Consider the following 23,216-nt stretch of genomic DNA (forward strand, 5'->3'; position numbering starts at 1 on the left):
AGATTATCATCACTTACACGTTCATAACAGGGCTTTAAAATACTAGATTTATGAAACACACTAGTTAATATTTTTTCAGGTAATTTTTCAGTTTTAATATTTCTAATATCTTTGACAAAACCTTCCTTCAATTTTTTAATCAATTTAATGTTTTCTCTTATTGGTTTAGGTGCAAGTTCTTTTCTCACGTCGGCGACTTCAGTACGAATTTTGCCAATACCTTCAAGTATTTCTTCATCGGCAGATGGAGGTTGAGCTGCAGTTTTTTCAGTTGGAAGTTCTCGTAAAATCTTGTTTGTTTTCTTAGTTCTCGCTGCTATTTTTTCAGTTTGTTCAGCGGTCTGTTTTGATACTGGAAGGAGATCCTCCTTAACAGCCGTTACGACTTTTTCAGTAACTTTAGTAACAGGTTTAAATAACTGTTCTGTACCTTTTGCGTATTCAACTTGTGCTTCTTGCCGTTCTTGTAGGTTTTTTCTGAAAGAATCTCTCACGGGGAGAAATTTCTTAATTGCTTTTTAGTCACTCTCGAGCTAACCGGGCAGTATAAGATTCCGGACGAACCATTATTTGATATAACAATTTTTAATTAATAGCAGCAACGAGGACGCGACCTCGATAATGCATCATCGTAGTAAAACTCACGTGTATACCCGAACCCCGTAGAGAGACTCACTCTCGGAAAGTTAGAGGCCTCGGTTTCACGCTTTTTTCTTTCGTTTTTGTAATAAGGGTTAGTTTACCAAAATAACGCTTATAAAATGAGGTGGGTTCGCCCCCTCTGCTGCTGCCCCACGTGTATAGAAGTACTTAGTTCGAGTTTCCTCTGACCCTTGCCACCCCATTTTTGATATTTGGACATTTATGTTGGGATGCAGGGTCAGAGCGCAGTCCCTATCGAAAAGTTGGATTTCGCCGACACCATTTGGTGTCGGCATAGGGTAGCCGCTTTCTAGCCGACCCAGCAAACTTGAAGGACCTTTCATCGAGATATACCTGCATGAAATCGATAGGAATATGATTTATTTTCTCAAAGATCGTGAGCATAGCGTTCGACATGTCTTTAATCCGCTGACAGACGAGACGAAAGTACGTCGTTGCTGAAATTTGCCCTGGATCTGGCCATTTGCATTCCGAGTCACATGACTATACAAATTAGAGAATTTTTAATTCGTAATCTACGAAGATTCGAACCCAGGTCCGCTAATAAAAGGCACCCATCTCCTTGCCTGCAAACACCAGCCCATATTCCACGAGTGCGAATAACACAGATTAAGTAGCATCATTTTTGGTGATGTGTGCATAGTCGTAATAAAGTATATATATATGGTTTCAATGCTAACTATTAAAAGTAAATAAACTCACCGTTGTTCACAGAAATGAACCGGTCTCCCTACTGACACAACTTAATCCAACTACAATATTTTTACGCGGTAAACTAGCTCAAACGATGGATTATTAAATGTTTTTCCTTTAACAGCAGGTTCCTGTATATGAAAATTCAATATGAAAGAAAAAGGATTCATAAGCGATAGATTTTCACCAGCAGAATTTAGCTTTTGGTACGTACTTGAATGTGGAGTCAAATGATCTGACAGACTTAAGCTTTTGATATGTACTTGAATGTGGAGTCAAATGATCTGACAGACTTAAGCTTTTGATATGTACTTGAATGTGGAGTCAAATGATCTGACAGACTTAAGCTTTTGACACGTACTTGAATGTGGAGATAATGATCTAACAGACTTAAGCTTCTGATATGTACTTGAATGTGGAGATAATGACCTGACAGACTTAAGTTTCTGATATGTACTTGAATGTGGAGATTATGACCTGACAGACTTAAGCTTCTGATACGTACTTGAATGTGGAGATAATGACCTGACAGACTTAAACTTCTGATATGTACTTGAATGTGGAGATAATAATCTGACAGACTTAAGATTTTGATATGTACTTGAATGCGGAAATAATGATCTGACAGACTTAAGCTTCTGATATGTACTTGAATGTGGAGATAACGATCTGACATACTTAAGCTTCTGATATGTACTTGAATGTGGAGATAATGATCTGACAGACGACAGACTTAAGCTTAAGTCTGATTTAAAAATTTCACACTCAAATGTCTTAATGCTCTTAAGGTGGGTCACACAAGTTTGGATAGTTGTATCCATGGTAATACGACACCCCAGTTGATTTGCCCTCTGCTTTCGTCATAACTCAACACATATCTCCGGCTGGTATTAACTACGGACTTCATCAGGACTATTAATCGACATAGTGTCCTTACAAAAGGCAATTAATGCAGGCGCATGTAACGTAGTAATTAGTGTCATGTTTATATGCATTTCAATATATAAAAAGCATTGTTGGTAGGGCTTTGTTGGTTTTATCAGCAACAAATAAACTTGTTAACCGGTTTTATGACCAGACTTTGACTACGTTCATATCTGCTACCGGTTTCTAATTTGTTCACTTTCAAAGAATGATGGAACTGCATTTTATAATTTTAAAGATTTTGCAATTTAAGAACAAAATAATGGACCGTACTTTTAAAAACGTTAACATCATAGACATATGAAGTAAGGGTAAAAAACCCAAACAATTTCTATGGAACACCTTTTACATATGATTTTCTTATGCTAGGGCATATCTTTCGTTCTAGAAATGCAGAGGGACATTGAGCTGGGAAGTGATATTACCATGGATGGAAACTATCCAAATTCTTGGGATCTGTCCGAGGAGTATTATGCGAATGAGTAACTTTTAGAAATACTTTCGGAAAACTTTGGACTGGTGTTCGGATGTGCACGCCAGGATCGTTTCGGTTTATATTCATTTAGCAAAAGTATCATCAATCGTTCTTATCTGTTTTAAAAAAACCATACTCTCCTTCATTTAAGGATACATGGCTTTTTCCAAGGAGATGACGAGGATATGTTTGATTGGGGCGGGTCCCAGCGGTATGTCAATGCTGTACAACTTAGCCAAGATAAAGGAACAGGGGAAACATATTCCCGATGTCGTCTGCTACGAGAAACAATCGGACTGTGGAGGACTGTGGAATTTTGATTGGAGAACGGGTAAGCTGAAGTTTTGTAAATATAGTGCGAGTAGAAATTCATAATATTCAGATACAGTCAGTAGACTGGCGACATCTTGTTAACCCTTTAGAATCTTTTATGAAGACAACTCCCTTTTTCTTATCAGCCATAATTACTACGCTGATGAAACGCTATGAAAATAATGAGTTTGAAAATAGACTGATTTAAATTTCTTTTAAAACTTTCAAGCACTTTTCTTACGTTTTACTTTTACCCATTTTAAAATCATATTGGAAGGTAGCTAATGCATTATTACTGGTTTTTGTATAACTGACATTGTCCGATATGGTATTTCAGGTCTCATAATATTTTTTATAACATTTCCGTATCTTCAGTTCAAGGAGCCCTGGTGACCGATTGGTCTAAATGCTCGCCTGTACAGATCCCTCACATTTCACCTCTGTCAGGGTTGGTTCAAGTCTCAGACTCGGCCAATGTGGGTATGTGAGAAAGCATGGCAATAGTTTCGTGTTGGTCAGTCGTTTTCCCCCGGGTTCTCCCGGGTTCTTCCTCGAACATATATAATGGCCGCCATGCATAGCCTATATATCTTTATATATCTTTGTATGTGTTGATTTACTGGAGCTCTAGATTGCGACAATTATTTTATCGTGTACACCTCAGATCCTTACCTTCGCGGAAGCTAACAAGCTTCGTCGTTAACTTCCTCCCTCCCCATGGTCCGAATATGTAAGACTTATTATGTTTAGTAATCCCCCACCCCCAGTTTATGTATGTATTAAGTGTAAATGCTTTTGAAATGCTAAATGAATTTTACTGAACTATTTTGATTGCAGTGATTTTTTTTCTCCATATGACATAGATCCCTGTCAAAGGTTTCCATTTTCTGTCCCTGTAGCCTTTGATGTATTTAATTTAGATTTGCATAGGTTTCTACTCCTATCGACCATTTGCATCCCTTTGTCGAATTTCCTAGCATTTCTTTTTTTAATAATTTAACTGTGATCTTTTCCAGACAACTTTACTTTTCGCCCCTTTGATCTGTTCCGATTTTCTAATATATTTGTGTATTACTTATTTGTACAGTTGCTAAGGGTTTACTCTTTCAAATGTATTACGCGTTGTTTACCTTAAGGTAGAAGTAAACAAAGAAGGAATAAGAACTTAAATATGTAAGAACTTTATTTACCCTAAGTATGCATGACAATCGTATTTAAGAGTTGCAATAGTATGCGCATGCTATATCCAATGTGATTTGATTCATTATGGAAAGTTTCCATGGTAATGTTCCTACTTTTGGATATTCCTCTGAGACGCTGTCTGCTTATAGTCTCTGTATATGGACAAACTGGGCAGACCCAGAACGGCTGTTATGCACCCATGTATCAGTAGGCCGGTACCATGCCCACTTCAACTCGTTACGAACGTAGGAAAGAAGGCCGGGTATCAGATTTTAATTATAATGAATTCTGTACAGTACAACCGATAGACAGCAATAGCCATGTTTAGTCCGAGGAAATGAGATATGGACTTTCTAGTCTACCCCACGATGGCATAATCTCTAACTTGCAACATCCGCTATTTTGTAACGAACTGTCTGACCTTTATAACTGCATCTTTAAAATTAGTCTCCATCCGGAATGACTGTGTAGATACATGAGAATTAATTACTAGGTCGTCATGCGAGTGTGTCTGCTACACACGAGTGCATATAACACCGACTGAGTAACATCATGTTTTGGTGATCTGTGCTTAGTCGTGAGAAAATATGGGCTCGTCTGTGCAGGCAATGCGATGGGTGCCGTTTACTCGCGGACCTGCCTTCGAATCTCCGTAGAACACGAATTAAAAATTCTATAACCTGTATGATAGTATCATTTGTATTAAAATATTATATTAATTCTGTCTACTATTTTTAAGCATACACACACACACACACACACACACACACACACATATATATATATATATATATATATATATATATATATAGAGAGAGAGAGAGAGAGAGAGAGAGAGAGAGAGAGAGAGGGAGGGAGGGAGGGAGAGAGAGAGAGAGAGAGAATTATAAATAAACACCAGACAGAACAGATAGTGTTATTCCTGGATTCTTATAGAAGAATGCTGATAATAGTAGGCAGAATCAATATTATTAACACAAATAATAATATAAGGGTTTATTCTTCATCTTTGACTTCTTTATTCATTATTTAATATTAAAGCACATTAGTTTTTATTTCGTTTTGCTTCTCTTTGTAGGTGCGATACGTTTGGGTTGCATTATTGAATTATAATCCTAGTGTGTCCCATTTTTTGATAACATTTGACCGTTCTTGCTCAAAATTATTTTTGAAAATTTTATGTATTACATTTTTGTACATATTTCTCATTATGCAAAAATATATTTATTGAGTTTCCAATGGTCTGAGATCTTCAATTTTTAAATATGGCATTTTTTTCTTACCTATTACATAAAATGTGTCCAAAGTAATGCTATTATTTGTATTATATAGTTGTATGTATATGCAACTTCCAATTATTATTCTCTATATGCATCTTTTAACCGATTTTTTTATTACATTGCGCACTACGATGAAAATTCCCAACTCATCGTGTCTAGACCTGTTACTTCTATTTCTTAACTATTCTTTATATTATATTTGTTTCTATGCAGGGTCTTAAACTAGTAAAAGCAGCTCCCACAACCGAACGTCGTCCTTTAGATTAAGCGAGAAGCAAGGAGGATTTGTTCATTAGTTTCTATCATTCTATTTCATTTTCATCTATATGTCTTCCGTCTTCTCATATGTCTGCTCTCTCCGTCATCAGAAATGTCTCCTACCAATACCTCATTTTCTTGTTTGGGATCTGTTTTGGGGCGTCCGTAGCATATCTCGGAAATTTTTGTTTGTAGGGAACCGCTCCGGTGGCCTAGTGTTTAGAGCGTCCGCCTCGGATGCGGGAGGTCGTGGGTTCAATCCCCGGCCGAGTCATGCCAAAGACTTACAAAAATGGTACTAACAGCTGCCTCGCTTGGCGCTCAGCATTAAGAGGTTAGTGTTAGGACTGGTCGGCCTGGTGGCAGGATAATGTGACTGGGTGGGACATCATGCTGCGGCATGATGCCCCAGTGCAAAACATCACTATAAACTGCCACACTGTAGACATCGTAGCGATATGACTGAGAAATTGTTAAAGCTACGTTAAAAAGATCCAAAAAATCCTAATCCTTTTTTTGTAATTTGTGGATTAGGGCAATCCTTGCCCGCACGTCTTGTTTGCGTATATCTTGGACAGGATTCATGGTATATGTTACCAAAATATCACCTCTGTAAGAGAAATCCAGTTAAGTAGCAAGAATGTTAACAATTTGTTTGGCATCGATGCCTAATGTGGTGAGTTGAGCAATTTGTTTGGCATCGATGCCTAATGTGGTGAGTTGAGCAATTGCCATCAATACGAAAAAGCATTTTGTTAGAATTGATGAATATATGCTGTGTATTTAATATAAAGGACACTTCCTTCCACGCAACACATTTATATTAAATGTTTATCAAACATCAATTCATTATCAAATATTCATATAATTATGAACATCGATCACGCTGGGATTTGAATAAATAAATATGGAAATGCTAAAAACTTTTTTATTGCATAAAAGATAGTGTGACCAGCATAAGTTTTTCTGTGTGTTGTTTTTACACATAGAACTACTATCTACGGAAGTGTCATTAAGACCATCTAATATCAATATAACAACATGTTTACTGTCCTATATTATAGGACTAAGTTTAGTTATTTAAGGAAGTAAGATTTTTATATAGGTTTTAAAGAGAATATACATTTGTATATGATTCTCTACATTCTCTTGTTAAATTTATTAATTGTATGTCTATGATAAAGGAGTTCATTTTTATTCACAGTTAAAATTAGTGGCTGTGATTCCTGTTAAATATAGTGCTATCTTTAACCACTCAGGCCCAAGTGGGGTCATCTTACAGTTTAGTCTGACTGGTCAATGAAACAAAGCCGTCATATTTGTTGGGTTGTGTGTTTATAGACTTACAACGGCATAAGTAGAGTTTGATAGTTACAGTTTAATTAGGAATTAATTAGCTCATAAAGATACATTTTAGAAGTAATTTCCTTCTTAACGTAACAATTTAGGAAATTCCGATACATCGTAGATGTTGCAAAGGAGTATGTGTGGATAGTAGCTATAATTTTGTTATACAACATAAGTTTTGTGCATTTTGATATGTAGACAAGGGTTAGAAAAGGGGTCTGCAGTTAGCACAATCAGACCATAAGTTCACTTCTTGAAAAAGTAAAATGTCTTCAGGGAATGCTTTCACTGAAGTCCGCTAGGATCCTTTATAAACTAGGCTCATAGTGCAGTGAATATTCAACGATTGGTTAATTTTTGGAATTGGTGTACACTTTGTACACCAAATTCAAACTTGAATGATTCAGTAAAGAATGTTATTAACTATATTTGATTGGCCTAATTGTACACATTATTGGCAATAAAGACCACTATTATGATAACTGGGGTAGATTTGACAATAAGTACGACCTTAAGGCGTTCAGCGTTCTGGTCGATGTTTGTAGTTTTCCCAGCTCGTACTTCCAAAGACGAGTGTGTGGGCCGATTCCCATTCGTCTAGTCATCAGGTGCTCCGAAGAGCATGTAAGAACGGAACCGGAGTGACATCGCAAGGGCTGTGTCCAATCACGCCTGACGTCTCGTAATGCAAGAGGATACAGTATTATTATGAGTGTGTGTTGGTACGATTCCCACTCATTAAATTATACAGTCGCTTTAGGCTTCATTGCCCCGAATATACGACTGTATTAAGAAGTATACCTCGAATTCCCTCCCGTACAATTAATGAAATATCCCACTTTGTGGGAATTAACTCGTCGCAAATGTACAAGAGTGCGAAAGCGATGTTAATTCAAGATGAGTAGTGAAGTGATATTCGCGTGGAGTAAAAGTCAGCGTGCACGCCGCGGTAGAAGCAAGCACTGCAAAACAAAGCGTAGCCCCAATATGGCCGGTGTAGTGTTAAATTTTGACCCTCGTTGAATTCTGACCCTCCGGGTCTGCTTTTAACGTTGAAAGTTGACCCAGGGTCAGTTCATAACGTTGAATTTTGATTTTCGCAGTCGTTGAAAACTGATCGCAGCGTTGAATTTTGATCAGATTTCCGGGTCATTTTTTAACGGATATTGTTTTAAGTTATTTCATACATGGGCTTATGAATCGTCAATAAGGAAATGCTTATATGTATAAAATCAACAAAGGCAATGTAATGCAGTACATGTAGCAATGAAATTATGAATATAGTTATCTTCCATATTTGAAATGGATATAATGTAATTTTGTTTGTACTTCGCCTGCTGCGTTCCATCAAACAATCAATGACCCTCTTCGAGCCTTAACAAAACAAAATCAACCATGAGAATGGAGTGAAAAACGATAAAGCGTTTGAAAATCTCAAACAGAATTTAATAAAATAACGCAATAATAGCGTAATTCGATCCTAATAAGGAAACGCAATTACTTGTACATGCAATTCCTGTCGGTCTAGGCACATTATTAACTAATAATGGAATGATTATTGCCTACGCCTGTAGAACACTTTCAGATGTAGACAAACATTTAAAGAAAGACATCAGAGTAGTATAGTGGGACGATATGGCGATAATGGGAATTAGCATTACAAACCACCCTGGGACGATATGGCGACAAGAGTTATAGCGACAATGGGAATTACCATTACAAGGTCCCGTGGGACGATATTGCGACAAGTACTTTGAAGTACAGCCTGGGCCTGTATAGCGTCAAGGGAAAATTAACATAGGAATATATCATGGGCCTGCCTAGCGTCAAGGGGAAATAAACATGGGAATATATCGTGGATTATAAACACTGATACCACATTTAAAAAATAATTTTTTGGGAGGGTTAGGCATGAAAGTCATTTGGTTCTTCTGCTTTTTCTTCTTCTACTTTCTCCATTTCTTTACCCATCTCCTAAATTTTCCCAGTATTCCTTTCTTTTTCTGTTCCGACTCAGGAATCCAGTCTGGATGACCTATCGCTCTACATTTCTCCTGGACATTCATCCAGTTTTTGTTCATTCTCTCAAATGCTTCTTTTTTCTTTCTGTTCTCTTGTTCTTTCCTATCTTTTGTCCATGTGTCTTTAACGTTCTTGACTTCTTCTTCCAAGACCCTTTTCATCATTTCTTCTGCTTTATGGACTTGGTCCCGTCCCCTTTTGACAAAAGCCCACTCTGTCAAATTGAAGATATCAACCAAAAAATACCTGACTTTGATAACAATTTCAAGAGACTGCTTCAATGTTCCGACTCTTACATATTCAGGCGAGATGAAACCTCTCATCTTCTTTACCTCTTCTTCTATCATCCCTTCCATGTTCTCCCTGGCTATTTTCAGATTGTTTGCAAAGTCCAAGCTGCCTGGGAACTTCCATTCTCTTTCAGGTCTTTCCACTACATACTCTGGATCTATCATCCAATACCAACTCTCCTTCAAATGGTTAAACAAGTCAGATACTGCTACCATCTTCTTTTCGCTTATTCCGCAGAAGGGCGCGAATGACGGGCCTTTTTTACATTTATATCTAAAGCACGACGGTGAAGGAAAACATTCCCTACTTTTGTCTTCTCATATTATCTACTATTCACACAAAGGTAATAAGACAAAACCTAACCACATTATATACTATCCACACATGTAGAGATGCCAAATCAAACCCCAATATCTACCATCTACACACGCCAAGAAGCAGAAACAAACCCACCATTTACTATCCACACACGCAGAGATGCCAAATCAAACCCCAAAATATACCATCCACACACGGGAGAAGCTAAAAACATAACCACTATCTACTATCCACACACGGAGAAGCAGAAACATAACCATAATATACTATCCACACACGCTGAGAAGCCAAAACATAACCACAATATACTATCCACACACGAGAAGAAGCCAAATCAGACCCAAAATTTACCATTCACACACGTCAAGAAGCAGAAACAAACCCACCATTTACTACCACGCAGAGATGCCAAATCAAACCCCAAAATCTACCATCCACACACGGGAGAAGCTAAAAACATAACCTTAACATACTATCCATACACGTGAAGGTTTAAAAAACCATACTCTCTACTATCTACACAAACGTACTTCAGCGCTTACAAGACCCAATAATATATCATCCACACAAACGTACGTGAGCGCTTACAAACACACACACACACACACACACACACACACAATTACACCAGGAAAGGAGGGAGTGTTTATATAAACACTACTCCACATTCTCACATTGGCAAATTGAATAATGTTTTTTTTTTTTCTAGAGTTTTTGGTTAGCCCTGAAAAGGGCTGTTTTTTGGAACTTCACAAACACCTGTTAGTAATGGCACTTTCCAGGTCCTGCTCCACAAACACATCTTCTGCTCCAGTAATTATCCAAGTTGACTGTAGTAGATGGGAGTGCAGAGGCTTGATGATTAGCCTCAGCATCATAATCTTCTGTCTCTGGGATAATCTAAACTTCCCTCTCTCTTCTTCTGTGTCGCAGTCTAGGATGTTGTGGCCTCCTTATTTCTTCTTCCAAGCTTTCAGATGAGCGAACCACAGGTAATTGTACTACTGGTGGAAGAGTCTGTGGCTGTGGTTGACGTTGTGGTACTGTTACTGTTGTTTGTGGAGGCGTCCTCGCCTCAGGTTTCACCTCACACTTAGGTCTCATCATAAGGTGAGACCTGATCCCTCTCTTCTTTTCCTCCTCTTCTTTCTTTCTTCTCTGCTCCTCATCCTCTTTCATTCTTCCTTCTTCTACAATGGCCTCCGCTGCCAGCTCATTCAGGAGGCGCCTGGCATATTACAGGTGCATCTGGAGTTCCAACAGTTTGCTTATTCTGCTACTCATTCTCCACTGATGTCTCGTCGACAATGGGTAGCCAGACTGACGAGTGTTTCCGTATATACTTGAAGCACGGACGTGAAGGAAAACATACCCTAAGACCCAAATCTTACATTACCTATATGATTACAAAAAAAAAAACAAAAAAAAAAAAAAAAACGCTCGGACCTAAAAGAAACACTCAGTTTTTTCTACTAATAATTACTTATTCAACATTCCAAAAGGAAATCAGACAGGAACCTCATAGCGGTATTCATAGATATTGAAAAGGCATTCGACCTAGTGTGGACTAAATGCTTATTAGCGAAATTAAATCACCACGCCATAACAGGACGAATGTACAACTTCATCGAATACTTCCTAACGAACCGCAAGATAATAACCAGAGTCGGTGACACTCACTCTGATTTATAACCCTTAGAAAACGGAACTCCACAAGGGAGTGTACTCAATCCCTCTCTGTTCAACCTCATGATCAATGACCTAGATAAGAACTTGGCATCTGACCTAACTGAAATATCGCAATTTGCGGACGATAGTGGAATATGGAGAGCGGGAAACCTCTCCAACCACAATATAATTAAAGACTTACAAGATAGCTTAAACAACATAGGAAAGTGGGCTGACAAACGGGGTTTCAAACTAGCACACGAAAAACTATAGCCGTAATATTTACCCTAAAACGTAAAATAAACAAACATCTCCCTACACTGACAATACAAAATCATGAAATTAAGTACGAAAAATTTGCACGATTCCTGGGAATGTATTACGATGAGCACTTAAGCTGGGGACACCACATCAAAGAATTAATTAAAAGATGTAATAGGGACATCAACCTCCTCAAAAACCTTAAAGGGACCGAAAGGGGATCCAATCAAGAAACACTGCTAACCCTATACAGGGCACTGATTAGATCCAAACTAGACTACGGATGCCAAATATACAACTCAGCACCTAAACAGCATCTTAAAAAACTAGACAATATACAAAGAAAAGCCCTCATTACAATCACTGGCGCGCTACAATCAACTTCTCTAGCAGAACTCCTAGTACTAACCGGAGAACTCCCGCTCTGTCTCCGACCACAAGAACTGATTCTAAGATACGCAGCCAGATTAACATCCCACCCAAATTCCCACCCCACTAGAATAGCGATAGAACAATGTGACAAACCATTTTTCAATAAACTGCAACACCTAACCCCTACAGGGAAATTAGTGAACGAACTTATAGAACAACTCTACATTGGAAACCTCAAACATAAAACAAACAAGCACTTCGGAACCGAACCTTGGACCAACGAAGAGCCAAAAATCGATATCTCCCTCACCAAATATAACAATAAAAAGGATCAAGAACATCAATTACACACCATGGCAACAGAAGAAATTAACACCACCTACGCAAATTTCCTTAAGATATACACTGATGGATCAAAACCTAAAGGACCAGACAAAACGGCAGCCGCATTTGTCATCCCTGAATTAAACATCAAAGTAGGACATAGACTACCCGACCACTGCTCAATATATACGGCAGAATTCTGGGCCATAAAAGAAGCACTTAAATGGGTCGAGACTAACAACACTCCGATGACAGTAATTATAAGCGACTCACTTAGCGTCATCTCCTCAATACTTAACAACAATACCAGATACGGAGAAAATGTTCTGAAACAAACCAACTTAACGCTAAAAAGCTTAAACAACAATAAACAGCACATAGAATTCCTATGGATTCCAGTCCATATAAATATACCAGGCAATGACCTAGCAGATTCAATAGCTAAACAAAAACTTAACGAAATAGCCACGTCCAATTAGACTACAGTGTTAGCGAAATATACAGCCTAACAACATCATTAATGACAAAAAAAAATATCAGCAAAAAAAATGGAATGACAGTACCCAAGGTAGGAAACTTTACAACATCATTAATGAAGTCAAAAGAAACAGTAAACCACCCGTACTCCAAAGTAAAGATCAAAAGATAGCTAACAGAATAGATACAGGTCAAACCAAACTGGCTACCAGTTATGACAAGCACATAGGACCATTCCCACACAATCCTAATTGCTATTATTGCCGGGTGCCTGAGGACCTACCGCACATATTCAATGTATGCCTTAAATTTAAAAAAAAAGGAGATATGCAAAACAGATCAAAATAAAATAGGATCCCCAGTTACCTTCCCAGAAATCCTAAACAAATCCAACCCTAACCTGACTAGTACCTATGCAAATATAATAGCCTACTTACGTAAAACAGGTTTAGATAAATAAAATATAATAGCCAATCATCGATATATCAATATCAGTAAAATAAGGAAAACTCAATAGGGACCAACCAGATTAGATGTCCTTGAACCCTCTTAGAAGGTTCGATTAATCGACAAGGATATCTATCTGGGACTAAAATAATTCTGATCAATTAACTTCCCATAGGGCACAATTAAACTATATATCAAAACCTATTTTTTTTAAATAAAAAAAAAACAATTTTATCATACAAAAATACTATAAAAATACTATATAAAAAAATTAATAACTATTCATATCCATTGACATAACAATACAAAATAAAATAAAGAAAACGCAATAGGGACCAACCAGATCAGATGTCCTTGATCCCTCTTAGAAGGTTCGAGTAATCGGCAAGGATAACTATCTGGGACTAGAAGTAATCTGACCAATTAGCCACAAATAGGGAAAACACATATTAATACCTAAAAATAAAAACATCATAATAATAAACAACATAAATAGGAATCAGGACAAATAGATAGAGGCTACCCAGATTTAAAGATAGGGAACCAACTTAAATATATATATATATATATATATATATATATATATATATATATATATATATATATATATATATATATATATATATATAATCACGTTGAAAAATTACCGACCGGGTCAGAATTCAACGAGGGTCAAAATGTGATACTACATCTGGGTCGTTATTTAACAGGACATTTAAAAAAGGGTCAGATTTTAACGTGAAATTTTGATCACGGTCGTTGAAAAATGACCCGACGGGTCAGAATTCAACGAGGGTCAAAATTTAACACTACACCGGCAGCGTATAAAGTGATACCTACCGCGGCACTACGAGCCATTAGGGCCCTATGTAAGGCTCAATCTACAAGTTGGAGCCTGAGATTCAATATGGGAAGAAACGAGTGAGGAAGTGGTTCAAGATATCGTCGGACTGGAGATAGCGGTGAGACTATACAAGAAACAGTAATAGGAAACGTAAAAAGAGGAGGATAGCAGCGCTTCTGAGGGCTAATAACAACTCAGCTATGACGCCTGGACCTTCATGCAATACACGAAGAATCACAGAACACTCCACCATCTGACTAAAACCTCCGTGGCAACCCAGACCAAATCAAGGCAAGACAACATGAGGGACACGGAGGCTCAAACTCGACATTACAAAAGTTTGAGAGTGTGCCCAAGCAGAAGCTGAAGCCATGGTTAAACCAGAAGCAGAAGTACATTCTCCAGCTCAACAAGATAGAGATGAAGAGGAGGATGAAGATGAAGGTGAGACAGAGAATATAGTTGAGGAAGATGAAAACTATCCCGACCGGAAACGGCTTATGGATCTTGCCCTAGAGCAAGCACTTCATAACTCTAAGAAGGCCCACCACTTTGTAAGTGCGGTGAAGTACTTAGCCTGGAGTCAGTTAAAAACAAGGAAGCCAAGACCTCAGCAATGACAATTAGGGGTACGTATTCTCACGCAGTATTATGAGGAAGTGTACCAACAATATTCCCTGACCACCCTTATTGAAGTCGCAGAACAGCTTACCCATATCTTCAAGGGTTTGAGGCATTCCCGTAACAGTGGTTCACAGAAAACCACGGAGTGCAGCAAAGATTAAATAAGAAGACCACTACCAAACTTTTGGACTGTCGTCTTAAAAGCCCTTCTTAGGACTATTAACAAACTGAATCAGTTTGGCTTGAAAACCCGACCTGATAATACTCTAATACACTAATTAGTTCCTTTGTTCACCGTCCAAATGTTTTTGAATTTGTTTAATTTATATCCTAACATTGGCAACAAAATTCAATAGTCACTTTGACTCATATCGTTTTTGGGTAATTTTTGGAAGAATTATGTACGCTTAGTTCACCAAATTGAAATTTAAATTGAACAGTAGGAACATTTTCAACCATGTGAAGGCGAGTCCAGGGACGAAAACTAAACGCAACTATCATCCTAATGAGTTGACTATTTTCATCACCAACAGAGACCTACAACTCAACAACACCAGCAATATCGGGGAGAACTAAGAATAATTAGAACCCAAAAGCCAATTATATCATCCTCTGTTGTAACAACAGCAAAACTAATGCAACTTAGACGAATCGGACGAAGAAGTAACATTAAGTAGACATTCAGCTTGATAACACAGGAAATAAAAACATTTGAGAAAACCAAAACAAACCAGCAATCACAACCGGGAACACCGAATCCCCAATGAAATTCAAGAAGGTCCTCAAGCTAAAAGGAATATCCCTGAATATGGACAATATCCAGATAACAGAAGAACTCAGATACTATTGAACCATCGTCTCCAAAGCGTACCGCCTACTCAATAGGAATGGCTACGAATCGAACGTAGCAGCATTCGAATTTAGATCCACTCTCCTATTAGCAAGGCTAGGCCAGTGTGGAAAATCATACCAACTTGAGGAATACAAAACCAAACCCAGATTCTGCAGTAGGTGCAAGTGGTGGGGATACTAAACAGTCAGGAGTAGTTACAGACCCACATGTGGAAAATGCGGAGGCAATCATACTGGAAAATGCAATTAAGATGGACAAAAATGCATCAACTGCTTAGGACCTCACCAGCCGAAGTCATGGGATTGCCGCATCTCCATAAGATGATTCAAAATAGTCAACGTTATGACTAAACACCACCTAAATTACAACAGAGCCAAAGACACACAGTAAAAGACTAAGCCCTCAAAGAAGAGTACCAGGACCATAAATACCAATCCAACGATAATAATGTCAACGGGCGACTGAGTTCTAAACAGTAGAAATATTCAGGAAACCAAAGAAACAGAAGATCCAAAGATATCATCACCAACGAACAACAGCAAGGATAACAATAACCGCAAAGGTAATATGATAGACAGTTGCTAGAGCAATAGTAACAAGAACAGCAATAATAACAGCGATAACAATAACGGTTACAGTGAAAACAGCGATAATAACAATAACAGGATCAGCAGTAGTAACAGGATAGGGAAAAGCAACCAAAGGTTAAATAATAAATATACAGGAAATACATAGATCAAGGACAAATGAGGAACAACAGGAAGAAACGAAAGGTACAACCAATTCATCAACTTGAGTAAGCACATGCAACAAGGATCAACCACAAAGAAGAAACTATAATAGGACAAAACATCAAGAGTCAGAAGAGAGAACGCAGATAACTACAAAGACGTTTTTATCCAAACAGAGAATACAACTTGCGAGAGTCTGGAGTCGTCTTTATCAATATTTAACTTTGTCTCACATATTTTAGATTTATTTGATGGCGTCCTTAAACTCATCGTTGATGACAATATTCCAGTCTTACAGGCTTGCAAACGTTTAAGCCATCTGTTGAACACATACATTATAGATACCAAACAGGTACAATTACGCCTCAACATAACGAGTAAGTATTAATATCAAAAATTGACAAGGAAGACAGAAAGCAATCTCATATTTAAAAGTGGAACTGCCGGGGACTGATAAATTAATCATCAAGCTAAACAAGGCAGCAGACAAACGAGATATTATTTGCATTCAGGAAACTCACCTGACTCCAAATAATCATGATATCCCCAAAGTCCCTAGTTACGCAACATCTTTCATTAAATACAGTTCTAACGGGGAAAGGTAGGGGGTCTGGTTATATTAGCCAGTGACACATTAGCTTAATATAGTTCAAGGGCGAGCTCCAACACAGAGTGAGCCCTGTGATTCACTTCAATACCAGTCAGTCAAGTTCAAAATAGGAAACACGGAATGAGAAATTTTCAATGTTTCTGACCCGGAGGGGGGATTCAATTACCATTAACACCTATATATCCATATTAAGCACATCCGGTTGCATACTATTATCAGCGCCAATAGCGACCAGTGACAATTATACAAGGCAAGATTGGTTAAAGATAGATTGAAATCTGGTCCATAACATTAGATGTAATAAGGTGATTACAAGCCCCAAACAATCAGATCCAGTCGCACAATGTGGCGCAATTTGAAAACAAGCAACTTAAAACTCCAAACCTTGTCAAAAGTAAACAGCTTACCCATTTCCATAATTCCTTCTTGCCAGCAACCGACGTTAATCCAAAATCAGTCAGTCAGTAGTGCAGGGAGTCAGAATGTACAAGAAGGAGTATTAGAAGTTAATTAAATGTAGAAAAGAAAAACCCTCTCTGGTGACTAATTCCCCTTAGCGCAGTTGCATCAGATTATGTGCTGCAACACCTATATCTCACGCACAACGCCTGACGGTCAGGAGATGGAAGATACATTTTCGGAAAATTACACTATCTGCAGATATGCGTATTAGATGTCGATTATATTTTCTTAGCATGTTGTTTTAAATGATTCCATGGGAAATATACAGCTACAAAAACTTCTCTAGAGCATGATACTACTAATACTACTACCACTAATTTTCAGGTGTGGATGAGCATGGAGAACCTATACACGGCAGCATGTATCATCATCTGTGGTCCAATAATCCCAAGGAATGTATGGAGCTTCCGGACTATACTTTCGACAGACATTTTGGCAAAGCCATTCCGTCATTTCTTCCCCGTGAAGTCATCTTGGATTACTTGAGTGGTAATTCTCTAACTCGCACGTTTGTACATACGATATTGATTCTTCAACTTATCATTATCTGATTATTCAATCATGGGCGCCGGTACATAATGGCAAGTGTTCCCCTCCCCCGATTTCAACACTGAACATGTTTTGGCCCAGATCCGTAAACTTAATGGCTGACCACTACATGTTTGCCCCCCTCCCCAGAATTTTCTTCGCCGGTGCCTTTGTATTCTATGCTTGATTTAACTAAATACTTTATATGAACCATTTGTTTTATTCAGTATTTATTTTCTTTGCAAACCTTCTCCATTAAAGTTTTATTGTACCATATTGTTTTAAAGCCAGCATTTATTTGAAACGCTTAAACATATAAGAAAGACAAGAAAACAATGGTGGTCAAACGTTTTGATTGGTGCTTGTACATATTACTGATAATTATGAAAAATGACGTAATGTTACAATAATCCATCAGATTGAAATTTTGTTTTCTGTATTGATCAGTTGTTCTTACTTGTAATATTTGGTTATGGATAAAAATTGTTTATATTGTTAACTCTTTGGTATTCTAATTTTACGAGAGAGAGAGAGAGAGAGAGAGAGAGAGAGAGAGAATGAAAACCCAACATTAATTTTTTTAACTAAAAAAGTAATCGCCTTGTAATCTCTTAATAACTAGGCAATTTCAAGGTGAACCCGATTGAAATTCTCTAAACAAACTTTAATGAATTAAAATGTATTATTTTTCCGGAGATGAAATAGTTCTGATCAGGTATATGACATTTTAGATATCTTGCATGTTTTGAGCAATCTTTCGATTATTCAGTTAAAGCAGTTTTTTATTCGGCGTATATTTTCTTTCGTTTTCCATTCCTTTTATGGATAGTACTATGTTTACTGTTATCTTCTTTATGTTTCCATAGGGCGATGGAAGACGGTCAATGCAAGAAAGTTTGTTCGCCTCAATACTATAGTAAAACACGTGGTCTACAATCCTGACAAAGATAATTTCACTGTCTGGGCTAGGGACCAAGTTGAAGAAAAAGACCTACCCCAGGAGCAGTTTAGTCATATTGTAGTGGCCACTGGACATTTTTCTGTCCCTAATATTCCCTACTTTAAGGGGGTTGAAACCTTTCCTGGAAGGGTCCTACACAGTCATGACTTCCGAGATGCGCGCGAGTTCAAAGGGAAACAACTACTAGTGATAGGATCCAGTTACTCCGCTGAGGATATTTTACTCCAATGTATAAAATTTGGGGCTAAGAGTATCGTATGCTCCTCTAGATCGGGACCCATGGGTTTCAAATGGCCGGCACAAATTCAAGAGCGACCGCTTCTGGAGAGCATAGAGGGACCAACTGTTTACTTCAGGGATGGTACCTCGACCGAAGTGGATGCTATAATTTACTGTACAGGGTACAAACACACTTTCAGCTTCTTGCCAGACAATCTCCGTCTGCTAACGGAAAACAGATTCTATCCACCAAATCTGTACAAGGGAATTGTTTGGATCAAGACTGGCAACAAGAAGTTGATGTATATCGGTATGCAGAATCAGTTCTACTCCATGACCATGTTTGACATCCAGAGCTTTTGGGCTTGCCTCGTCATTTTAGGCGAGAAGACCTTGCCGGACGAAGAGATGATGGAGGCAGATATAGAAAGATGGACTCAGAAATTAGAACGTGTGACGTCCATCGCTCAAGCAGTCGACTTCCAGACAGAATACGTGATGGATCTCTGCCGAGATAGTGGATATCAACACAACTTGGACGTGAAGGATATCTTCAGTGACTGGGAACAGAAGAGGAGGGAAAACATCATCACATATCGGGACAATGTGTTCAAATCCAAGTTCACAGGCACGATTTCATGCAAACATCCCCTGCCATTCATGGCTGCTTTTGATGACTCATTAGATGCATTTTGTAAGTTAAATCTACTGTAATTTGTCTAAAATGTCCCAGTTAGTGAAAAATAAATATCTGCAATGCTATGAATTAGAAATGTACCTTGCTACCTTGTGATAGGCTGCACAAATGCAGGGACGAAACCTATCTGAAACATCCCATTGGTCAAGATCTCGTGAATATGGGAAATAAATGCCGTAGGATTAATGTGATAGAAACGTCTCACAAAACGAAATGATACAACATGCCACCCCAATATTAATGGGTTACGTGATCCGGGGCAATTTACTGAAATTGTATAACTATCTGAAAAAGAAAACATTACAAAATATGGAGTCTTTAAAGCTTCTTTTTTATTTGAAAAAAGCAAAGAAATTATTATCGGTTGTACTCATAAAAATGAGCATTTATAATAGGTTAGTTTCAAGAGTGTTGTCATGCCAGATGAGAAAGCATATAGTGGATATGTAACAAAAAATAAATACTAAAAATTCCCAATCTGTGAATGCTAGCCATCCCTCTCGCATTACAATCGCTCAAAATATTAATACTTCACGTGTTAAACTTGAGAGTTTGTTTGCTTTTGTGCAAATGTCAATGAATAACTGCTTTGTACATTACACAGTTTTAGCAAGAGCAAGTTTTTCTGAATTCCTTGAATGTACGTAGCTTAATACTGAACCACGTTGATATATTATGAATTGCCATATTCTTTTCAATATTTCCTCAACATCGCAGAAAAAAAGGCTGGTGCTCTGTTTCAGTTCTTCCACAAAAATAGTATGTTGAAATTAATCTTTAATTTTCTTGTCTTTACTAGACAGACATATTAGATTACCTGCTATATATAATATATTGTCTGCCACATATATTAGATTACTTGCTATAGACATTAGATTACTTGCTACACATAATATATTGTTTACCACATATATTGATTACTTGCTATACACATTAGATTACTTGCTATACACATTAGATCACTTGCTACACATAATAAATTGTTTACCACATATATTGGATTACTTGCTATCTACATTGGATTACTTGCTACACATGGTAGATTGTCTGCCACATAGAATACTTGCTGTACACATTAGATTACTTGCTACACATACTAGATTGTTTACCACATATATTGGATTACTTGCTATACTCATTAGATTACTTGCTACACATAGTAGATTGTCTGCCACATATATTACTTGCTATACATATTAGATTACTTGCTACACATAATAGATTCTTTCCCGCATATATTAGATTCTTTCCCGCATATATTAGATTACTTGCTATACACATTCGATTACTGGCCACACATAATATATTGTCTGACACATAGATCACTTGCTATGCACATTGAATTACTTGCTACACATAATAGATTGTTTACCACATATATTGGATTACTTGCTATACACATTAGATTATTTGCTACATAATATATTGTTTGCACATATACTAGATTACTTTCTATACACATTAGATTACTTGCTACACATGGTATATTGTTTGTCATATAGATTACTTGCTATATACATTTGATTACTTGCTACATATAATAGTTTATTTCCCAGATAGATTACTTGCTATACACATTAAATTGCTTGCTATACACATTAGATTACTTGCTACACATAATATATTTTTGGCCAGATGTTTTAGATTACTTGCTACACATAAAAGATTGCTTGCAACACATACTATATTACTTGTTATACACATTATATTACTTGCTATACATATATTAGATTGCTTGCAACACATACTAGATTACTTGCTACATATAACAGATCGCTTGCAACACATACTAGATTACTTGCTTTACACATTAAAGTTGGTACTTTCATCAGTAATTATGAGTTCTGTTTCTTACTTTATTTAATATTTCCTTTCCTTTGAGCTTGATGTCCTCACGTGTTGTGAAGCCTTCATTGTACTTATCATGGTGGAAGTAAATTTCATCTGCATCACTAAAATCATCCAGGATTACACGAAGACACACGTTTTGCGGTATTTCCGTCTCGAGATTCTGACAAAACCATGAAAGAGAACATTTGGAAGAAGAACGCTTGGCATGTGACAACTTTAATAGAATTTGAAAACATTGCTCACGTATTTTAATTGCATCTTTAAAATGAAATGAATAGTCTAATGTAAATTACACACGAGAGAAAGACAGACAGAAAGACCGATATATATATAAATATATATATATATATATATATATATATATATATATATATATATATATATATATATATATATATATATATATATCTCCAGTTAACGTATTCTTGCACCGAACATGGCTTCACATGGCTTATCTTTATTAAGTACTAGTGACATGACCTACCTAAGATTTGCTATACGTGGCCTATAATGTCCTTCTAAATATAAGTGACATGAAAATAAAAGTCTTTATGATCGCAGCGTACACACTCACCCGAAAGTTTGAAGTACAAAAAACCACGTCCTACCCATAATATATTCCACACCGTACTCATATGATATTCCACACCGTACCCATACAATATTCCACGCCATTCTCGTACAATATTCCACCCATAATATATCCCATACCGTACCCATACAATACTCCACGCAATTCTCGTACAATATTTCACCCATAAGATATTCCACACCGTACTCATATGATATTCCACACTTTTCCCATGCAATATTCCACGCCATTCTCGTACAATATTCCACCCATAATATATTCCACACCGTACCCATAAGATATTCCACATCGTACCCAATACGATATTCCACGCCGTACCCATACAATATTCCACACATAAGATATTCCCACTCCCATCCAAGTATTCAGACCTCAGTGATATTTTTTCCTACTGCCTGGGGTGAACTCATATAACGTCTTCACGTGACGGCTGTTGACCAATAAGAACTTGTTAGAGTTGGGGTAATCTGTCATTTTCCTTCAATCGAATGAGATCAAACGTAAGACTTTTTGCGTCAGCTACTCTTCTGTATGGGAGGTAGAAAATAAATGAGTAAAATTTAATTATAATAGGACACTTTCAAGATATTTACAAAGGATGACGACGAAGATGATAAGGACAGCACTAACAATATAATATCTCCGAAAATATAGGGCAATCGATGCCTTAACTTATTGGCCATATTGAATGAAATATAGGTATCATTTCTTTTTAAAGAAGAGAGGTGCATGTCTCTGTGTAATTGTGTGTGTGTGTCATTCATGATTTTGCCGTGCACACCCATTGTCAGAGTTGCCACTATCAGAGATGCAGCACCCTCTCACCTTGGTCCAAAATAAAGCCTCCAAACGACCCGTTCAATACCTTTACGCCTTTAAATAATATACAAATTTTATCCAGTTGTTTTGGTTTTGGTTTTTAAGAAATCA

The 23,216-nt window shown here is 37.3% G+C and overlaps 1 protein-coding gene across 1 annotated transcript; it reads left to right on the top strand.

The window, feature by feature from the left end:
- The first annotated feature begins 2,778 nt into the window (after window positions 1-2,778).
- On the top strand, window positions 2,779-21,678 carry LOC149778296 (uncharacterized). The gene is made up of 3 exons (XM_089938300.1): window positions 2,779-3,086; window positions 17,763-17,927; window positions 18,833-21,678. Exons 1-3 carry the CDS (start codon window positions 2,912-2,914, stop codon window positions 19,858-19,860), a joined length of 1,368 nt encoding a protein of 455 aa, XP_089794426.1. The 5' UTR covers window positions 2,779-2,911; the 3' UTR covers window positions 19,861-21,678.
- The last annotated feature ends 1,538 nt before the right edge of the window (window positions 21,679-23,216 follow it).

The sequence above is a fragment of the Sinohyriopsis cumingii genome, chromosome 17 (assembly GCF_028554795.1).
Source record: "Sinohyriopsis cumingii isolate HCF-2022 chromosome 17, ASM2855479v2, whole genome shotgun sequence".
In the NCBI taxonomy this organism is placed as follows: Eukaryota; Metazoa; Mollusca; class Bivalvia; order Unionida; family Unionidae; genus Sinohyriopsis; species Sinohyriopsis cumingii.